General features: G+C 47.0%; 1 protein-coding gene across 2 annotated transcripts in view; it reads right to left on the bottom strand.

Moving 5' to 3' along the window:
* Positions 1 to 18,559, bottom strand: part of DNAI1 (dynein axonemal intermediate chain 1) — a 113,770-nt gene that overhangs the window by 65,050 nt on the left and 30,161 nt on the right. For both annotated transcript variants that reach the window (XM_066615830.1, XM_066615829.1), the window contains 3 exons: positions 16,107 to 16,191; positions 9,486 to 9,603; positions 5,930 to 5,973 (listed from right to left, as the gene is read on the bottom strand). In XM_066615830.1, the coding sequence (XP_066471927.1) occupies positions 5,930 to 5,973; positions 9,486 to 9,603; positions 16,107 to 16,191 (247 nt within the window). The remainder of the gene's footprint in view (positions 1 to 5,929; positions 5,974 to 9,485; positions 9,604 to 16,106; positions 16,192 to 18,559) is intronic.

Raw genomic sequence — 18,559 nt, forward strand, 5'->3', positions numbered from 1 at the left:
ATTGTGAAGAAAGCTGGACTAGTTGGGCCTTTGGCCTGATCCAGCAGGGCTCTTCTTGTGTTCTTATGGGGTGCCCACAACTCATCTACATCACCGTTTCCACTGGTGACAATATTTACCAAGCATCCCAACACAACAAAAACCCCACCAGTGCCTCATCCTGAATGACCTGAACAAGCAAACCACAGCTGTTACTGTGGTTATTCTTGTCCTCAAGTCTGTTCACTGTTGGCTGGGTCCTGTTTACCCAAGGCTGGCACACACAGGGATGGCACCAGAAAAAATGTCGGGGTGGGGACAAAAGGGGAATGCACATTATGGGAGGTTAAGCTTTGTCCCACCTGGTAGATTTCTGAAGGAGAAACAACAGCACACTCTAGATCAACATTTCCATCTTAAATATTAATGAAAGCCAGCACATAAAGAACTGTCCTTTATTGTGATGTGTGCACGCTGCTGCACTCCCCAGCCTGGCATACTTCCAGGACTGGGGCCATGCAGGGACAAAAGTGTCTGAAGACCCAGTGTTTTGTTTTTCTGCACAAAACAGACACTGCCCCACACTCACACCTACTTCATACATGGACAGAGCAGACATAGGAATAATGAAATGCAGCTGTACCCTCCTCCCCCGCATCCCATCTAGTTGGGTCCTTGATTTCAGGTTTCTGCTCTCTTTTGAGGCAAGACTGCTACGGCGTTGCCTCCATGTAGAAAGCAGAGAACTCAGGAGGCCAGGAAGGAAGTCAGCAAGTGTGCCGGCTGACAGCTCAGGTGACCATCTGCTATTTCTCCAGCTCTGAAGTTGGTGTCACAGCCCTAACAGCTCTGCCACATTCAGGCGAGATGCTAGTCACCCTCAGTGCTGAAAAAACCATTATCAATGACTGGTTTTTCCTAGCAAGAGCATTGACTGGACAATAAAACACTGGAGACCCAGCTACATCTCACATCATGCTAGGAACACAGGTGCCCATCTAGCACTGCGCTGAGAAGAAAGGGACTGTGGTGGAGAAGGGCTATGAAATGTACTTCATTTCCCAAACCTTGGCAGGAAGCTTCATGGGAATGCCTAGCTGGCTGGTTATGCCAGAACCCTAAAGATGAAGAGAAAGGGAACCCTGCAGGCAAAGAATTATGGGACAGGATGCTTCAAAAGGAGACTTCATGGAGGCGGGTCCACAACATGGCTATCTACATAGAGCAGCAGCAGCACTTCCTGGTCTTCTGTGGAGGCACCTCCCAGCTCTGCTGCCAGGAATCTTTGACCTGGGTATCCTGCTGGGGCCTGGGCTGGGGGCCTTCTCCTTGCAGGTAATTGGCTAGTTTGGCAGTTGCCTTCTACCACATCAGATATCTGTCTGGTCCAGGCTCATCCACTCTGAGGGACAGCAGCCCTTCCCAGCACCAGGCAGCAGCTGACCTCTCCAGCCTCCCAGCCAGAGGTCCTATGCAGTGGCCATGTTTTCTTCAAGTGATGTGCTCTGCCTTGGGCTGCAGTCGCTGCCTGCCTGCCTGCCTGCAATGGAGTTGCTCACAAGGAGTCACACCACCCCTGGCCCATTTCACCCAGTACTGTCTGGTTGGACTAGCACTCCTCTGAGTGCTCATTCCAGCCTGCCTACTTGGGAGCCTTGGTTCAGGAATTACTTATTGTGTTTGTTTATTGAAGCATACTGAGGCCACCATTCCACCCCAAAGCAGTTTCCAACTTCCACAAAATAACAGAAGCATAAAACCCAATAGAAAACAAACGCAGCAGGCAGGGAGACTAAATACAAACCAAGAAAAGATCAAATGGAACAAAAAAGCATAGGGTCCATGTGGGTCTCCTTGGAGAAGGAGTTTCATAATTGAGGAGCTACTACTGAAAAGTCCCCATAATTGTCTTCCCAAACTGGGCCTCCCTAGGTGGTGGAACATGGAACCCAGTACCAGATTATGAGTGCAGTGCATGGGTAGGTCAACATGGAAGGAGCCTGTTCCGTGGATACCTGATCTCAGGCCATGTAAGGTTTTAAAAGGCATAAACAACATCTTGAATCATGCCCAGAAACAAACTCACAACCAATGCAGATCACAGAGCACAGGTGTAATGAGCTCAGAATTACCAGTACCAGATGCTGGGAGCTAAACCTGGGCTCCTCTGCATGTAGGGATACAACACTTCCCCTCCCCCAGGTTGGTTACTGCTCCTCCCCCATCTCAGATAGATTCTTGAGGGGCTCAAATCTTTACGCGTTTCTGGAAAATCATTATCTCTCCATTCAGTGACTGTCAGCCCAATCCTAAACTGTGCTGGCACAGCCAAGCCGCATGGTCTACATTGCATCCAATGCAGCCTAGGAGCAAGTTGGAGGTCTCCTTGGGGTAAGGGGATAGTAAAGCCCACGCCACTCTTATGGGGTTTCTTGGATCCATACCAGCTATATTGCACCAGGATGAGGTCTCTTGTTATCTGGTGTGCTCCCTGGGGCATTTGGTGGGCCGCTGTGAGATACAGGAAGCTGGACTAGATGGGCCTATGGCCTGATCCAGTGGGGCTGTTCTTATGTTCTTATGCTAGCACAAATCCAGGAAGCCCCATGAAGGGCTGCACAGCTGGGAAGGGGGGTTGGATGCAGCAAGTGCCACTGCTGATAGCAACCCCCTCCCCAGGCCCAATCCTCCCCCATTCTGCCCTCCCCTACGCAAAAACATCCCTCCCTGACTCAAAAACATCCTCTCACAACCCTCACCATGTCCCTACACCACCTGGCATGAATATACCAGGGCCGGCTGTTGCAGGATCCAGACGCGGCTCTGCTGAGCCGGTGCGGGCCTTTGCACCAGCCCAGAGAACTGTTGGGTAGCACGCTCGAAGGGATGGCTGCACTGGCTCAAGTAAAATTTAGGATTGAGTTGTCAATCATGATCTCTATTAACATCAATGGTGAAGGAGACATATCCAGAGGGTGACATCCCTTGTATGTGTGCCAGTCCTGAATTCTTCCCTAACCTGTAAGGGTATAGTGATCTGCCTCTCTTCGCCAAAAACAGAGAAGCATGGTTCTGAAAGCAGAACTAGATGAGTTTTACCTATTATTGCTGCATCTTCAACAATAACAAAATTAGTTCTTGCATCTCCTTCTCATGTTGTAATTAGAGAGCATCGCATTAGCATTTGTAATACCTGCTGAACAGGCTAAATTCTTTAGCAAGTAGTTTCAACTCCCTCCCCCTCCCCAACCTGCAGTTCACTAAATATTTAATAGTGCCATCAAGTGGCAAAAGCTCTTGGTTGCTCCAGATTCCAGAGGGAAGTCACAAGAAGAGTGCTGATGGCAAGCCCAGAGGCTGCAGCAGACCAGGACGGTCCCAATGGGTCAAGCACTCTGTGCCCATAGAAGCAAACCAAATGTCTGAGTGAAAGGAAGATAAGAACACACAGACACATAATGTATTAAGTCTGGCAAGTTGATGGAAGTTTTGACTCTTTGCTCTCTGGTACACAGAACAAACTGTACATAAACTAAACAGAAAAATATTAAAAGGCGAAAAATGACAAGAAAAAGCCTTGAAGAGCATCCTAAACCAACAGAGAGGAGAATGGTGGCACACAGGATGGGAAAAAGACTCCCAGATAGGGAGACGGGGAGGGGGGCAAAACAACCAAATCTCTCCCCAACAAGAGGAACAAAGGCAAGGAAATGGAAGCTCAGTCAGCGGCAATCAAGGGAAGAAACAGCCACAGTGCTGTGCTGAAGGGCAACGGGCAGGCAGGGATGGAAGAAGGGAGAAGGCTGGCTCTCTTGACTCCAAAATCCACTAGCTACATGGAAAAGATTTCTTTGGGTCTGTCCTGAATCTGTCTCAACTCAGCCTACACTCCAATAAGACAAGAAATTGTTCTAGCATCCACTGTCTCCACACCAGTCACATCAGCAAACTGTTTATGGATTCCCTCGTGTGTGTGTGTGTGTGTGTGTGTGTGTGTGTGTGTGTGTGTGTGTGTGTGTGTGTGTGTGTGTCACCGTGCTTTAGCCCAGCGGTGGCCACCTTGGGCGCCTATCCTGTGCTGGATACAGCGCAAGCCTCTTGGCTTGCCTGTTCCAGCACAAGATAGGATTGCGCACCTTCAAGTTTTATAAATATTTACCGGGTATAAACTAAGAGTCCACTAAATTAAAACATAAGTTTAATTTCATGGTGATTCTAAATGATTCTTAAAAAACTGTGGCTCTCAAACATCTGAAGTTTATCATATGTGGATCTTACGTTAAGCAAGTTTGGCCATCCCTGTTCTAGTCCATGGTTAATTCAGGATGCAAAATTCAGTATCCCGAGAATCTCCATTTTATATGTTTCTAGCCCTCATGGCTGTGATATCACATTAAAAAACTGTGGCAACACGTGATGAAATCTCAGCAGCCAACAGAGAGTGGTTCCAAGTGCCAGAGGATGAACGTACCCCCTTTACCCCCTGCCCATGACTCCAAAACATCTTCCTCTGAAACGTGCCCACCAGCTAGACCCCCTTCTGGAAACTGGTGAAGATAATTGACTGTTAGGGTTAACTAACAGGGGTCTGTTCTTCGATGTGGGATGCCAAGACAAGGATATGGTCCACACGAGCAAGGTCAAATCCAGTGCAAAGAGCTCCAGGTCCAAGGGGCCAGAGGCTAGTGGTCAAGCTTCAGAGAAAACAGCACACAATGGGGTTGACATGCTTGCCCCTGATCTGGATTCCCCCTCCCATGAAAGAAACTCCCATTGGCATAGGGGCTGTGAATCCAGCACACTTACATTTCCTTAAATTGGTTATTCTCCTGCTGTTAATAAATGTCACAGGTGGGACGACATTATTGGCCAACAAAAAATGAAATTGATACACTACTTAGTCTGGGAAAAATTAGGCACAATATCAATGAACTTAAATTACGAATCGGCAATCAAGCTGCCGGCAAGAATTAATGATACTCTTCAACCATTATTTTCCAGGTACTACATTTGCCAGAGAGCTTCCCAAACAAATACGAGCTGTCAGTTGTACCCTGGCAGCCAGCATCCCGAGTAATGTTTTCTGTTTTGAAAATAAATTCGTACCAAGGATTACATTGGCACATTTGTTAGGTATGATTTACAGTGCTTAATCTGTGACCTTCAGCAATCAGGCAGCGGAGCTTTCAGTCTGTCCCAATGATTATGCACAGAGGGATGTCTCCATGTTCTTGTGGTTTGTGGGGAAGAAAAGAGAATTAAGGAGGAATTATCAGGCTGTTAGAACTGGAAGGCACCTTGGGGGTCATCTAGTCGAATCCTCTTCTTGGTGCAGACAACTGCTACAGCAACCCTGACAAGAAGTAGTTCAGCTTCTGCACCCCTCCAATGAGGAACACTCCACTACTACACAATGCAGGCTGTACAAGTACTGGACAGTTCTCTCAGTTAGGACATAATTAACCCTTATACAATTATGCATTGTGTAAGAAAATGGATAGAGGGAAGTTTTTCTGCTCATGCTAGAATCGGGGGTTATTCAATGGAACTGACTGGCAGATGGGCAAAAGGAGGTGGAATTTCACACAAAGCATAATAGGCTGTGGAACTGCTTGCCACAAGACTTGGTGATGCCTGCTAGCTTGCTTGGTTCAGAAAGGGGATTGGACAAACACACGGGGGCCAGGTCTATCTATTCCTACTAGCCTCTGAATACCAATTGCTGGGAAGAAAGGGTGGAAGAGAAGAGGACTTCTCAGATGCTGCTGGTAGGCCAATATGGGAAACAGGATGCTGGACTTGACTAGCCCTTAGCCCAAATCAAGCATGACTTTTCCTTCCCAAAGGCTTCAAGCAGAAAATGCTAAAAACCTTCAACCACCACAGGCCAAAGAGAAGGACCAGGGTGTCCTACAGAAATCCCCATGATATTATTTTAAACCACACTTACAAGAGCCGTGTCCCACAACAAACAAATCCTTGTATTTGGGGTTCCTGCAGGAAAAGAAATACGCAGCCATCAACATTTGTGTGATCCAACCAACACGTGTGGCATTTCAACACTCTGCCTTTTACAGTATTAATGGATATTAATGGATTGAAAGTGAGCGTTCTAGTCCTGGAAACACACATCTGCAGTCTACCTCCCACCTGCCCGCCCTCCCTGCTTCCCTGCTTTATCAATAAAGGATCTAAGAGATTGCACTGATTCTTCTCTGAGGAATCACCACCACCACCTCAAGACAGATCTCCCCTGGGAACACTGCTTAGGAAGCTTCAAGGTCCCCAACACTCCCCTGGATCACCTTCCTTCCTCACTCAGACAGACAGGTATAATTTGCCTCTGTCTTCCGTTTCTTGCGACCCTTAAACATGTCTTTGCTCTCCCCCTACCCCAACTGCAGCCTGGATAGAAGTCTCTCTTCCACTTCCCCTAGGAAGTGGTCTCTAGGGTCACTCACAATTCTCCCCACCAAAATGGCCCATCTTTCCTGGAGCTTCCTGCCTCAAAGCCAATCAAACTGACTGAAAGTCAACAGTGGAGAAAGTAAGTAGGCTGCCGTCACCTGTGCACAGCCTCTGGGCAGTGCTTTTTTTGTAAATAAAAAGATGCAGGAACTCACAACTTGTTAATCTTTTATTTATTTATTTATTTTATTTATTTATAAACCATTTTTTATTGGAGAAATATTTTTTATGTGCTTCCCCCCTAAAGATGAACTGAGTAGACATGCATAGGATTCGGCTGTCAATCTCCACATCCCCTTCCCCCTAGCTACTTTTTCTACACATGGGGAAAAATACTGTACAGGTGCACTTGTAGTGTGTAGTATGTAGAGTGGTACTACTTCAAGGAGAGGAAGCAGTGAATGGATTCCGGAAAATGGCTTACATGAGTTCCATGTAGTAAAATTACTCTAAGCAACTGTGGGAGTAAGAACAAAAAAGGAATTCTTACACGAGAGGGGTCCTTAGGTGCACATAGAAACAGTTACATTTGCAAACAAGCGATTAAATATGGTTTAATTCAGGTATCAGAATACTCTGTGTCTTTGGGAAGGCGCTTGGCATGCAATTGTATGTTCTCTGCTGCCCTGAGCAGCTGCTGTGCATTGCTGGAGAGGAGCTGCAAACGCTGGCTGGTGGAGGGCATGCTTGTGGGGGAAGGATGAGGAGGATCTCTGGCAAGGCTGGACAGCATGTTGTACACACGTAGAATCCCTTTTCACCTGCCCTTAGCAGGTGAAAACGGGTGCAGATATATATCTCTGCCAGGATTAAGAGCCCAATCCTAGGTATGTCTACTCTGAAGTAAGTCTTGTTCTAGTCAATGGAGCTTACTCCCAGGAAAGTGCCTAGGATTGCAGCCTAAGAGCCCAATCCTATGCATGTCTACTCAGAAGTCCACTTTAGTGAATGGGGCTTACTGTGGATAGGATGGCAGCCTCAGGGCCCAATCCTGTGCCTGTCTACTCAGAAGTCAGTCCCAGTAGAGGCAGTGGGGCTTCCTCCCAGGAAAGTGTGGAGAGGACTGCAGCCACAGAGCCTGTCCTCTGCCTGTCTACTCAGGCTGCAAGGCTATGACACTTTCCCAGGAGTAAGCCCCACTGAACACAGTGGAACTTACTTCTGAGTAGACATGCTTGGGCTCTCAGGCTGCAAGGCTGCACCAGCCAGTTTCCTTCCCCTCCTCCTCTGCCAAGCCAGTACCTGGGCGTTCCGTGGGTGCCGCAGCCCCTCCGCTGGCTGGCTGTCCATCCGTCCTCCTCCTCCTCGGCATCAGCGCATGTCCCCCGCGCCCTCCACCGGCTTGGAAGCTGCGCGGAGAAGCAGAGCGCGGGGGGAGAGGAGGCGGGCTGGGCTCAGGCGAGAGCTTGGAGATGGGGGCAGGAGGGGGTCGTTGTGTGGTCAGGCAGGGGTCAGGCACCTGCCCACCCTGCACTCCCCAGCACCCACCCAGCTAATGCCTCTATTTTGCTCTCCCCCTCCTGGAATGCCTCCTAAGGGGAGGGGCCCCTGCAAAAAGGTGCCGGAACTCCGTCCCCCCGCGTTCCATTAGAAAAAAAGCCCTGCCTCTGGGGGCTTTTATTGGAGGCTGCAGCCCACTGAACAGCAGCACAGCTGCTGAGCCATTGGCCTAGGATTTACAGCTGTGGTTCACAAGATCCACCACCCAAAGGCCCAGATCAGATTGGGTCATTATTATGACACAGCTTTTGTAGGCTGGATTGGATGAAATGGGTTGTAGTCCACAACAATTACATTACAATCCAATGCATATTTATTTAGGAGACCATTTCACTGATTTCAATGGGATCTTTTCCTTAGTAAGCACACATAAGTTTACAACCTAATCAGGTGGTCTTTAAAGATTCCCCAAAACTGCTTTTAACCTGTGTAATACTTCTCTGTCTAGTTCCCTCAAGCAGTGGTTCCCAAACTGTGAGTTGGGATCAACTGGTGGGTTGCCACCTGATTTTTGGTGGGTTGCCAAATGCTGATGGAAAGATCAAATAACTAATTGCCTCAAACTGTGAGGATATTCAAAAATCAGATACTAATTAGTTGCTAATTACCCTGCAAATAGCTCAGCTCCTGTAGTTTGCAAGATTACTGCTAATTGCCCTGCAAGGAGATGAACTCCTGAAGTTTGCAAGCATGTGTAAATATAGGGAGATAAATGTCTGAGGGTCTTTTTTCTGGTTATGTTACTTTGACATAAATAAATAAAATACTTTTTTTCTAGATCTCCCTTTTAAAAAATCTGGCAAACTTATGTGGGTCCTGATAGCACTTTGTTTAAAAAGTGGGTCCTGGTGCTAAAAAGTTTGGGAACCACTGCCCTAAAGACAATTCCAATTTGGCAGGTCTCTTGTCTCCTACCAGTTCAGGTCTCAGGTCTCTTCCCAATTCAGGGAGGGCACCAGGATGCAGGTCTCTTGTTATCTGGTGTGCTCCCTGGGGCATTTGGTGGGCTGCTGTGAGATACAGGAAGCTGGACTAGATGGGCCTATGGCCTGATCCAGTGGGGCTGTTCTTATGTTCTTAACTACAATTCCCAGGAAGCCTTGCAGGTCTCTTGTTATCTGGTGTGCTCCCTGGGGCATTTGGTGGGCCGCTGTGAGATACAGGAAGCTGGACTAGATGGGCCTATGGCCTGATCCAGTGCGGCTGTTCTTATGGCACAGGGAAATGACTCTTTGATGCCTATTGTCTGTATGACCTTCCATAGATGCATTCAAAAATTTTATTTGTGCCTGGTAAACACGTTTGTGAGTGCTGCACTTTAAATCTAAAAATGTGACCCAGAGGCCAAATGTTTACTGAATATTTTAAAAGCTTTACCATAAGTCTCTTGCACTCAGAATATCATATATATTCCCACTCATGACAATAAACAAAAGTTACTCAAATTACACACGGTTCTGAGTGACTTGTGAAGGCTTCCAAGCAGCCATTTGTCCCACACCAAACAGCTACAAGCAAGCTGCAACAAATATACTCACCAGCAGAGAGCAGTGACTGCCAGTCTCTTGGCTTTGTCATACTGAAATTTCCACAGTGGAAGAAGAGTCCCCATGTTGTCTCGGTACTCATCAGAGGTATCTTCATAGTATTTAAAATCTAGTAAAAAGAGAAGCTACATTCAGAATGGGTTTGTTAGTGGCAATTCTCACTTTAATTTTGTGCTCAGGCTTGTGCGGCTGAGTCCCAAAGGAACTGCCAAGTGTGAAGTGCACACATTTGTACGTATGTTTCCACACTTGTCCCAGTACAATGAGACAAGAACTAATTTCTCCTGGTCCACCCCACTGCTGTGCTCCCACAGGTTTGCTCTGTCCCATGTTCCACTCTGTTTGCCTTCCCGTGCCACTTGGGAGAATTTATGCCATTCATTTCAGAACTGGAACATGTGCAGTTTGTTGGAGTATGGGTCAATACTACTTGAATGGCTCTGGAGGGCACTCTGCATGACTCTGAAGGGCACTCCCGAACTGCCTCTGCTTCTGTGTGTTGACTGATAGGAGCAAACTGGCTGGGTGGTGGAATCCCCTTTAGGAAAAGGGTCTTCTGCTGATTGCTAGGACCCACCCCATTTTCCAACAGTTTGCAGCAGTCTTATTTACTGAAAGGATTTTTATCCTGCTTTTTGGCACAAATATTTTCAGGCCTGCTAATGATATCCAAAATGATGAAAAATCAATTTTAAAAGGGGGGGGGGAACCAACACAATGGACATAAAACACTGCCATTGGAACAAAATCAGTCAAACTTTTACAAAGCCTGGAAAAATAAGAAGGTCTTCGCCTGACACCAGAAGGCCACCAATATCAACACCAGTCAAGCCTCTTTGGAGAGGGCTTTCCACATGTGAGGTGCCACAGCTGAGAGGGCCACATCCCTCATCAACACTTTCGTAGCTGCTGAAGTTGGTCTCTTTCGCTACAGACACCGCTTAGAGAATAACATGGCTAATATTATAATGCTGTTGTACAAATCAATGGTAAGGCCACACCTGGAGTATTATGTCCAGTTCAGGTCACCACATCTCAAAAAGGATATAGTGGAAATGGAAAAGGTTCAGAAGACAGCAACCAAAATGATTACTGGGCTGGGGCACCTTCCCTATGAGGAAAGGCTACAGCGTTTGGAGCTTTTCAGTCTAGATTAGAAAAAGAGTCGCCTGAAGGGGAACATCATTGAGACGAAATTATGCAGCAGATGGCTAGAGTGATGTTCTTTTCTCTCTCACATAACACCAGAACCAGGGGACATCTACTAATGTTGAGTGTTGGAAGAGTTAGGAAAGACAAAAGAAAATATCTCTTTGCCCAGCATGTAATTAGTCTATGGAACTCCTTGCCACAGGAAGTAGTGATGGCATCTTGCCTACGTGCCTTTAAGAGGAGATTGAACAAATTTCTGGAGTAAAGGTTCATCATGGTTTACAAGTCATGGTAAGTATGTGCAAGCTCCTGGTTTTAGAGGTAGGCTACCTTTGATGGCCAGATGCAGGGGAAGGCACCAGGACGCAGGTTGTATGCTGTCTTGTGTGCTCCCTGGGGAATTTGGTGGGCCACTGTGAGATGCAGGAAGCTGGACTAGATGGGCCTTTGGTCTGATCCAGTGGGGCTCTTCATAGGGTCCTACTGATCCAGTAGGGCGCTTCTCCCATGGAGTCCAGCACCAGCTTGAGAGTTATCATGTTGTGAGCATTTTGTAATTAATAAATAATAATAATAACAGCAGCAGCAACAACAACAACAACGTGCTGGAATCCCTAGCATGTATGCACTGCTGAAACAGACGCCTGCGTTGGCTCGGTCATGTCATAAGAATGGATGATGGCCGGATCCCAAAGGATCTCCTCTATGGAAAACTCGTGCAAGGAAAGCACCCTACAAGTAGACCACAGCTGCAATACAAGGACATCTGCAAGAGGGATCTGAAGTCCTTAGGAGTGGACCTCAACAAGTGGGAAACCCTGGCCTCTGAGCGGTCCGCTTGGAGGCAGGCTGTGCAGCATGGCCTTTCCCAGTTTGAAGAGACACTTGGCCAACAGTCTGAGGCTAAGAGGCAAAGAAGGAAGGCCCATAGCCAGGGAGACAGACCAGGGACATACTGCACTTGCTCCCGGTGTGGAAGGGATTGTCACTCCCGGATTGGCCTTTTCAGCCACACTAGACGCTGTTCCAGAACCACCTTTCAGAGCACGATACCATAGTCTTTCGAGACTGAAGGTTGCCAACATTATTTGTATTGGCAACCTTCAGTCTCGAAAGACTATGGTATCGCGCTCTGAAAGGTGGTTCTGGCACAGCGTCTAGTGTGGCTGAAAAGGCCAATCCGGGAGTGACAATCCCTTCCACACCGGGAGCAAGTGCAGTCTGTCCCTGGTCTGTCTCCCTGGCTATGGGCCTTCCTTCTTTGCCTCTTAGCCTCAGACTGTTGGCAAAGTGTCTCTTCAAACTGGGAAAGGCCATGCTGCACAGCCTGCCTCCAAGCGGGCCGCTCAGAGGCCAGGGTTTCCCACTTGTTGAGGTCCATCCCTAAGGCCTTCAGATCCCTCTTGCAGATGTCCTTGTATCGCAGCTGTGGTCTACCTGTAGGGCGCTTTCCTTGCACCAGTTCTCCATAGAGGAGATCCTTTGGGATCCGGCCATCATCCATTCTCACGACATGACCAAGCCAACGCAGGCGTCTCTGTTTCAGTAGTGCATACATGCTAGGGATTCCAGCACGTTCCAGGACTGTGTTGTTTGGAACTTTGTCCTGCCAGGTGATGCCGAGGATTCGTCGGAGGCAGCGCATGTGGAAAGCGTTCAGTTTCCTCTCCTGTTGTGAGCGAAGAGTCCATGACTCGCTGCAGTACAGAAGTGTACTCAGGACGCAAGCTCTGTAGACCTGGATCTTGGTATGTTCCGTCAGCTTCTTGTTGGACCAGACTCTCTTTGTGAGTCTGGAAAACGTGGTAGCTGCTTTACCGATGCGCTTGTTTAGCTTGGTATCGAGAGAATGAGTGTTGGAGATCGTTGAGCCAAGGTACACAAAGTCATGGACAACCTCCAGTTCATGCGCAGAGATTGTAATGCAGGGAGGTGAGTCCACATCCTGAACCATGACCTGTGTTTTCTTCAGGCTGACTGTCAGTCCAAAATCTTGGCAGGCCTTGCTAAAACGATCCATGAGCTGCTGGAGATCTTTGGCAGAGTGGGTAGTGACAGCTGCATCGTCGGCAAAGAGGAAGTCACGCAGACATTTCAGCTGGACTTTGGATTTTGCTCTCAGTCTGGAGAGGTTGAAGAGCTTTCCGTCTGATCTGGTCCGGAGATAGATGCCTTCTGTTGCAGTTCCAAAGGCCTGCTTCAGCAGGACAGCAAAGAAAATCCCAAACAAGGTTGGTGCAAGAACACAGCCCTGCTTCACTCCGCTTCGGATGTCAAAAGGGTCTGATGTGGAGCCATCGAAGACAACAGTGCCCTTCATGTCCTTGTGGAAAGATCTGATGATGCTGAGGAGCCTGGGTGGACATCCAATCTTGGGGAGAATCTTGAAGAGGCCGTCTCTGCTGACCAGGTCGAAAGCCTTTGTGAGATCTATGAAGGCTATAAAGAGTGGCTGTCGTTGTTCCCTGCATTTCTCCTGCAGTTGTCTAAGGGAGAATACCATATCAGTGGTGGACCTGTTGGCTCGGAATCCACACTGCGATTCTGGATAGACGCTCTCTGCAAGTACCTGGAGCCTCTTTAGTACAACTCGGGCAAACAGCTTTCCTACAACGCTAAGGAGAGAGATGCCGCGGTAGTTGTTGCAGTCACCCCTGTCACCTTTGTTCTTGTACAGCGTGATGATGTTTGCATCCCTCATGTCTTGAGGTACTCCACCTTCTCTCCAGCAGAGACAGAGGATTTCATGCAGCTCAGTGACGATGATCTCTTTGCAGCATTTTAGGACTTCAGCAGGGATGCTGTCTTTTCCAGGTGCCTTGCCAAAGGCAAGGGAGTCCAGGGCCACGTGAAGTTCTTCTAGGGTTGGTTCACTGTCAAGCTCTTCCAGCACAGGCAGGCACTCAATGTTGTTCAGTGCTTCTTCGGTGACTACATTTTCTCTGGAATATAGCTCAGAGTAGTGCTGCACCCAGCGTTCCATCTGCTGTGCCCGATCCTGGATGACCTCGCCTGTGGCAGACTTCAGAGGGGCAATTTTCCTCTGTGTTGGACCTAGGGCCTGCTTGATACCATCATACAATAATAATAATAATAATAATAATAATAATAATAATAATAATAATAATAATAGGGAGGGGCACTTAGAGAAGGGCTTCAAAGGGCAATTTTACAGAGCAATTCTATACAGGTGTACTTAGAAGTCAGTCCCACTGATTTCAGTGGGACTTGCTGCCAGGTAAGTGTCTATGGGCGCAATACTAACCCCTTATGTCGGTGCTTTCCAGCACCGACATAAGGGCAAAGCAGCTCTGAGGAAAGGGAACAAACCTTCCCTTATTTTGAGGAGGCCTCCTTGAGTGACACCCAACTGCAGGATGCAGCACGTGTCCCATTAGCACCGCTATGTCAGTACTGGAAAGCACTGACATAAGGGGTTAGGATTGTGCCCTCTATCAACATTTCTTAAATGATGGATCAGGATCCACTAGGTGGGTTGCAAGTGAATTTCAGTTGGGTCGCATATCACCTAGCTCAGCTGCCATTGAAAATACAGAGCGGAAAATACAAGGTATAGAAATACAGGGAAAATGCTGGGTAGGGCAGGCTCCTGGTGGGAGAGAGACATGATGCTTTGCCCTGAATAGGTGGAAAGCTGGGATGCTGGAAAGGGGGGAGGCTGTGTGGTTGGAGAAGGATCCAAGTCTGCCTTCTGCTTTGACTTCTGAGCTGGAATGTTTAAATTCCAAACTATGCAAAATAACAGCAATAATGCAATGAGCACACAGTGCTGACTTTTGGCTGATCGTGGCATAGTCTGAAGCCTAAACGGCCAGAAGTGACAACATTCATGACATCACTTCCAGTGGATCCCAACAGATTGTCATTCTAAAAAGTGGTTCCGGGTGCTAAAACGGTTGAGAACCACTTTTCCATAGGATTGCAGCTTTAGTGCTTGGGAGGATCAGGTGAGCAGAGGCCAGTCTTCCAGATACCAGAACCCCATACAGAGTTTTAAAGCTGAGCATCAGCATCCTGAATTATGCTTAGAAATTGTCTAGAGTTTTCAGTTGGTGTCGTTCTTTTTTCTTCCTCAAATAGGCTACGGATGAGCATTACAGCATGTACATGTTAAGATACCATAGTCTTTGATATGCCAACAACAACATGTTAAGAACATAAGAACAGCCCCACTGAATCAGGCCATAGGCCCATCTAGTCCAGCTTCCTGTATCTCACAGCGGCCCACCAAATGCCCCCAAATGTTGATTAAATCACAGCACAAAAAGGAATGCATTTTAACTGGAATTTGTTTTTTCTTTTATGCATGGTACTGTCATCAATTCACTGTGTGCAGATGCCCATCAGCAACTTGCTAGGAAACTTACAAGGAAAAAGGAGACATGAACTAAAAATTGAAACAAATTGCACAGATGCAACACTCAGGTTACAAAACTCAGAAATGAAAACATGGGAAAATACATGGGGCAGGAGGTCTGGTCTAGAGGGTAGAACCTCCGTTTGCCTGAAGATTAACATCTGAAGGTTGCCAGTTCGAGGCCACTGGCACCGTGAACAGCGAGACCTTGAAGCAGCTGACAAGCCTAGCCAAGTTATGCTGAGTTATTCCACCTGCTCTTTGGCAGCTGTCAGCCTGTGTGGGAGGAAAATGGAGACCAGAATGTGATACCAGATAATAAAAGATCCATCTGAAATGTTGTGGTTCTTGAAAGACAGAACTTTCTTCAATTGTAAAAATCCCTATTGGGATTTAGTATAGCCTGCCTATGTAAACAGCCTGGAATTAAAGTCTGAGGAGAAATCTGACGACCAAGAAAGGTGGTATATAAATACCTGTATTATTATTATTATTATTATTACCACCACCACCACCACCACCACCACCACCACATTGCTGCCACTCTGGAAATGAAATCAGCTGTGTTTTTGAACCCAGACTAAGATAGGAAGGTCAACAAAAATAATTTTGTAAGCATCCCTGATAAATACATATGAATGATGATAGGGAAAGGCCTGGGACCACAACTGTATGTGTTTTCAGGGACAGGCACAGGAAAAATATACATTTTACTATAATCATTACTATTTCTGTAAAACACGCCCTCAATATACATGACACTGTACAAAGTAATGTAAGTAAAAAACACAGGTCCTTGCCCAAGACAGTTTGCAATCTAATTGGTAGTAAGTAGAGACTGGGGGGGAAGAAGGAATGGGAAAGGAAACAGCCTCATAACAGACCTCACAACAAACTGATTATTCATCCCATTCTGCAGATTGGGGAACTGAGCCTGAGAAACGACGGACCCAAGGCCACAATGAGCCTATAACAGAGAGCGGATGAACCAAAATGTTGCACATTCAGGGCCAACCCTCCACACTTGGGATGATGCTGGCTCCTGGCGATGCAGGTTATCATCAATCCCCTGGATTTCATACCTTGGGCAACATCATCAAAGGTGTTCTGGTTGACCATTCGCTCCACTATCTTGGCAGCCTTTGCCACTTTGGTGATGTCATCACTCTGTTGAAAAACAAAACAAGAAGTCAATCTGGAAAAGCAGAACTGGGAAGGATGGTTCTGTAGCTAGACTTCCCCAGGCACCTTCAACTCTGGGTGTCACACAGCCAGAGGTGATAACGTAGAGGAGAGGGGAAGCTCACTCATACTCTGACTTTCAGACTAGATGCAATTGCTCCTGAGGAAGCCTCATCTCTCTGACCAGCAAAGGCCTAGTGCTCACTGAGGTGGTCATGATGTTTCTGGGCTGGACCACTTTCATCTACATGATTCAACACTCCACCTTGCAAAGAAATCATTACACCTAGAAAAGCTGTCAGGGATAAGGGTTCTAGCCTAGCTTCTTCCTGACATGCTGGGTATCTACACGGACGGAGTTGTTTGTACTGAGCAGTGCTCATTCATAGGGGCCCCCTGCATCCTGAAGTGTTTGCCACTTCATCTTGAATATATATAAGAGGGAGCCTTCGACTGCTCTTCTCTGCTCAAACAGAAGGGCCTTCTTCCTGCCAGTTGTAAACTTTGTGCAGTAAGGCCTCTCTTCAGTTCCTGCAACTCAGACACAATCCTTCCCTCATTCTTGCTTGTTCCTGTCTCATTGTCTAGACTTACTACTACCCCTTCCTCTGCTAAGCCTGTTGCCTGCTTGCAATGCTTTCTTGGAATTAGCCCTCACTTGGCTTCCAATGATGATTACCAAAGGCCCAGATCCTGCAGGCAATCACTCCAAGGTCTGCCAGTTCAGAATACCCTTGGATGAAGAGTCTTCCTGCCTAGAGTAGATTTTTCAAGGTTTTATACCCTCAGATTAACTTCCAATTAGAACTCCAGGCAACAGAGAAGAATTCCCAGTATGAGATGCACTGAACCTCCTGATTGGGCTACCCACTGTTACCCACAGAGTGTGATTTATTCTGTATCTTCTTCAAAAGAATCTTCAGTGGAATTGAGATGCCTAATTTATCTCCTTTTAAGATCCATTTGGAATTGATTTTCCCAGCAAAGCCTGATGATTACCAGATTCTGCACAGACTGGCTCACCAGCATACTAATTCCTTTCTTCTGGGCAGTTTCTTAGTCACACTACTTTTATACACAGCAATAACATTAATGGAAACATATGTTATGATCTCATAAAGGTCTGGTGCTAGGAAAAGATACATTCTGGCCCAGCTGTGGGAGTCATTCGTGAGAAAACCATATGTTTATCTCAGAACAGCAGACAGCCCACAACAGATAACTCTTCTTTCATGGCCTTTTAATTACCCAGAAACAATATGATGCCAGGATCTCTGAGAAGTCTGTAAGAAAATAGCTGACCCTGCCAAGAATTAATGCAATAGAATTCAAAGATGTAACATGCATCTTTAAAGAGGCACTCATTCGGATGGTAGATCAGCCAACACCCAACATGCTTCCTCTGCTCACATTTCACAGACATCATCTAAGGCAGGGGTGTCCAAACTTTTTGGGAGGAGGGCCACATCATCTCTCTGACACTGTGTTGGGGGCAGGGGAAAAAATAATTAATTTGCATTTCAAATTTGAATAAATTTACATAAATGAATGTTAGAGATGGGACTTATATGAATGAATGACAGTCTCGCAATAGCTCAAGACCTATAAAAGGCCTTGCACAAAGCAAGGCCAGCCTTTCCTTTGCTTCTGCTGCTGCATCACAGATGTGAAACAGCAGGCAGCGGAGGGAGCCCTCGTCCCACAGCTCACGTGAGAGGTCGAACAGTTGGCTGTCATGCTGAGAACAGTTGCATCAGTCCAGCGCGGGCTCCAGCAGGAGGGCCAGAGGCTCATTGGAGACTGGGAGGCTCCCCAAGGGCCAGATTGGGAGTCCTCGAGGGCCGCAAGTGGCCCCAGGGTTGGGGTTTGGGCACCCCTGCTCTATTGCAATATTTAGAGTATGTTCTTCTCTTCCAATTGCCATTACTTTGGTCTTTTCTTTATTAATTCTCATATCATTATCTTACATTCTTGATGCTTGGGCCCTGCATTTGCCAATTACCCCTCCCCAATCTGTCCTGTGACTTTCCTAGAATTAGAAGCAGAAAACAAGTCAGAAGCAAGAGTGAGCTGCAGTCATTGACAGCCAGTGCTGGATTTATAGTGGGAACTAATGACACATGCAAAGATTGCTGTAATGAGGCTCCCCCTCTCCACAGGTACAATTCCCGTTTCCTTCTAATGATCTATTTCTGGCAGCCTCATCCTTCAGAAGCAATAATGATAAAATGAACACAAGGTCTGAAGCTAATGACCAAGCACATTTTCCTCAACTGCCCTGCTGTGGCTCGCGGAGTTCTGCCAAACCAGTCTTTCACTTTCCTCGCTACACAGACATGCTGACCTATGTAAT

Source organism: Tiliqua scincoides, chromosome 2 (assembly GCF_035046505.1).
Source record: "Tiliqua scincoides isolate rTilSci1 chromosome 2, rTilSci1.hap2, whole genome shotgun sequence".
Lineage (NCBI taxonomy): Eukaryota > Metazoa > Chordata > Lepidosauria > Squamata > Scincidae > Tiliqua > Tiliqua scincoides.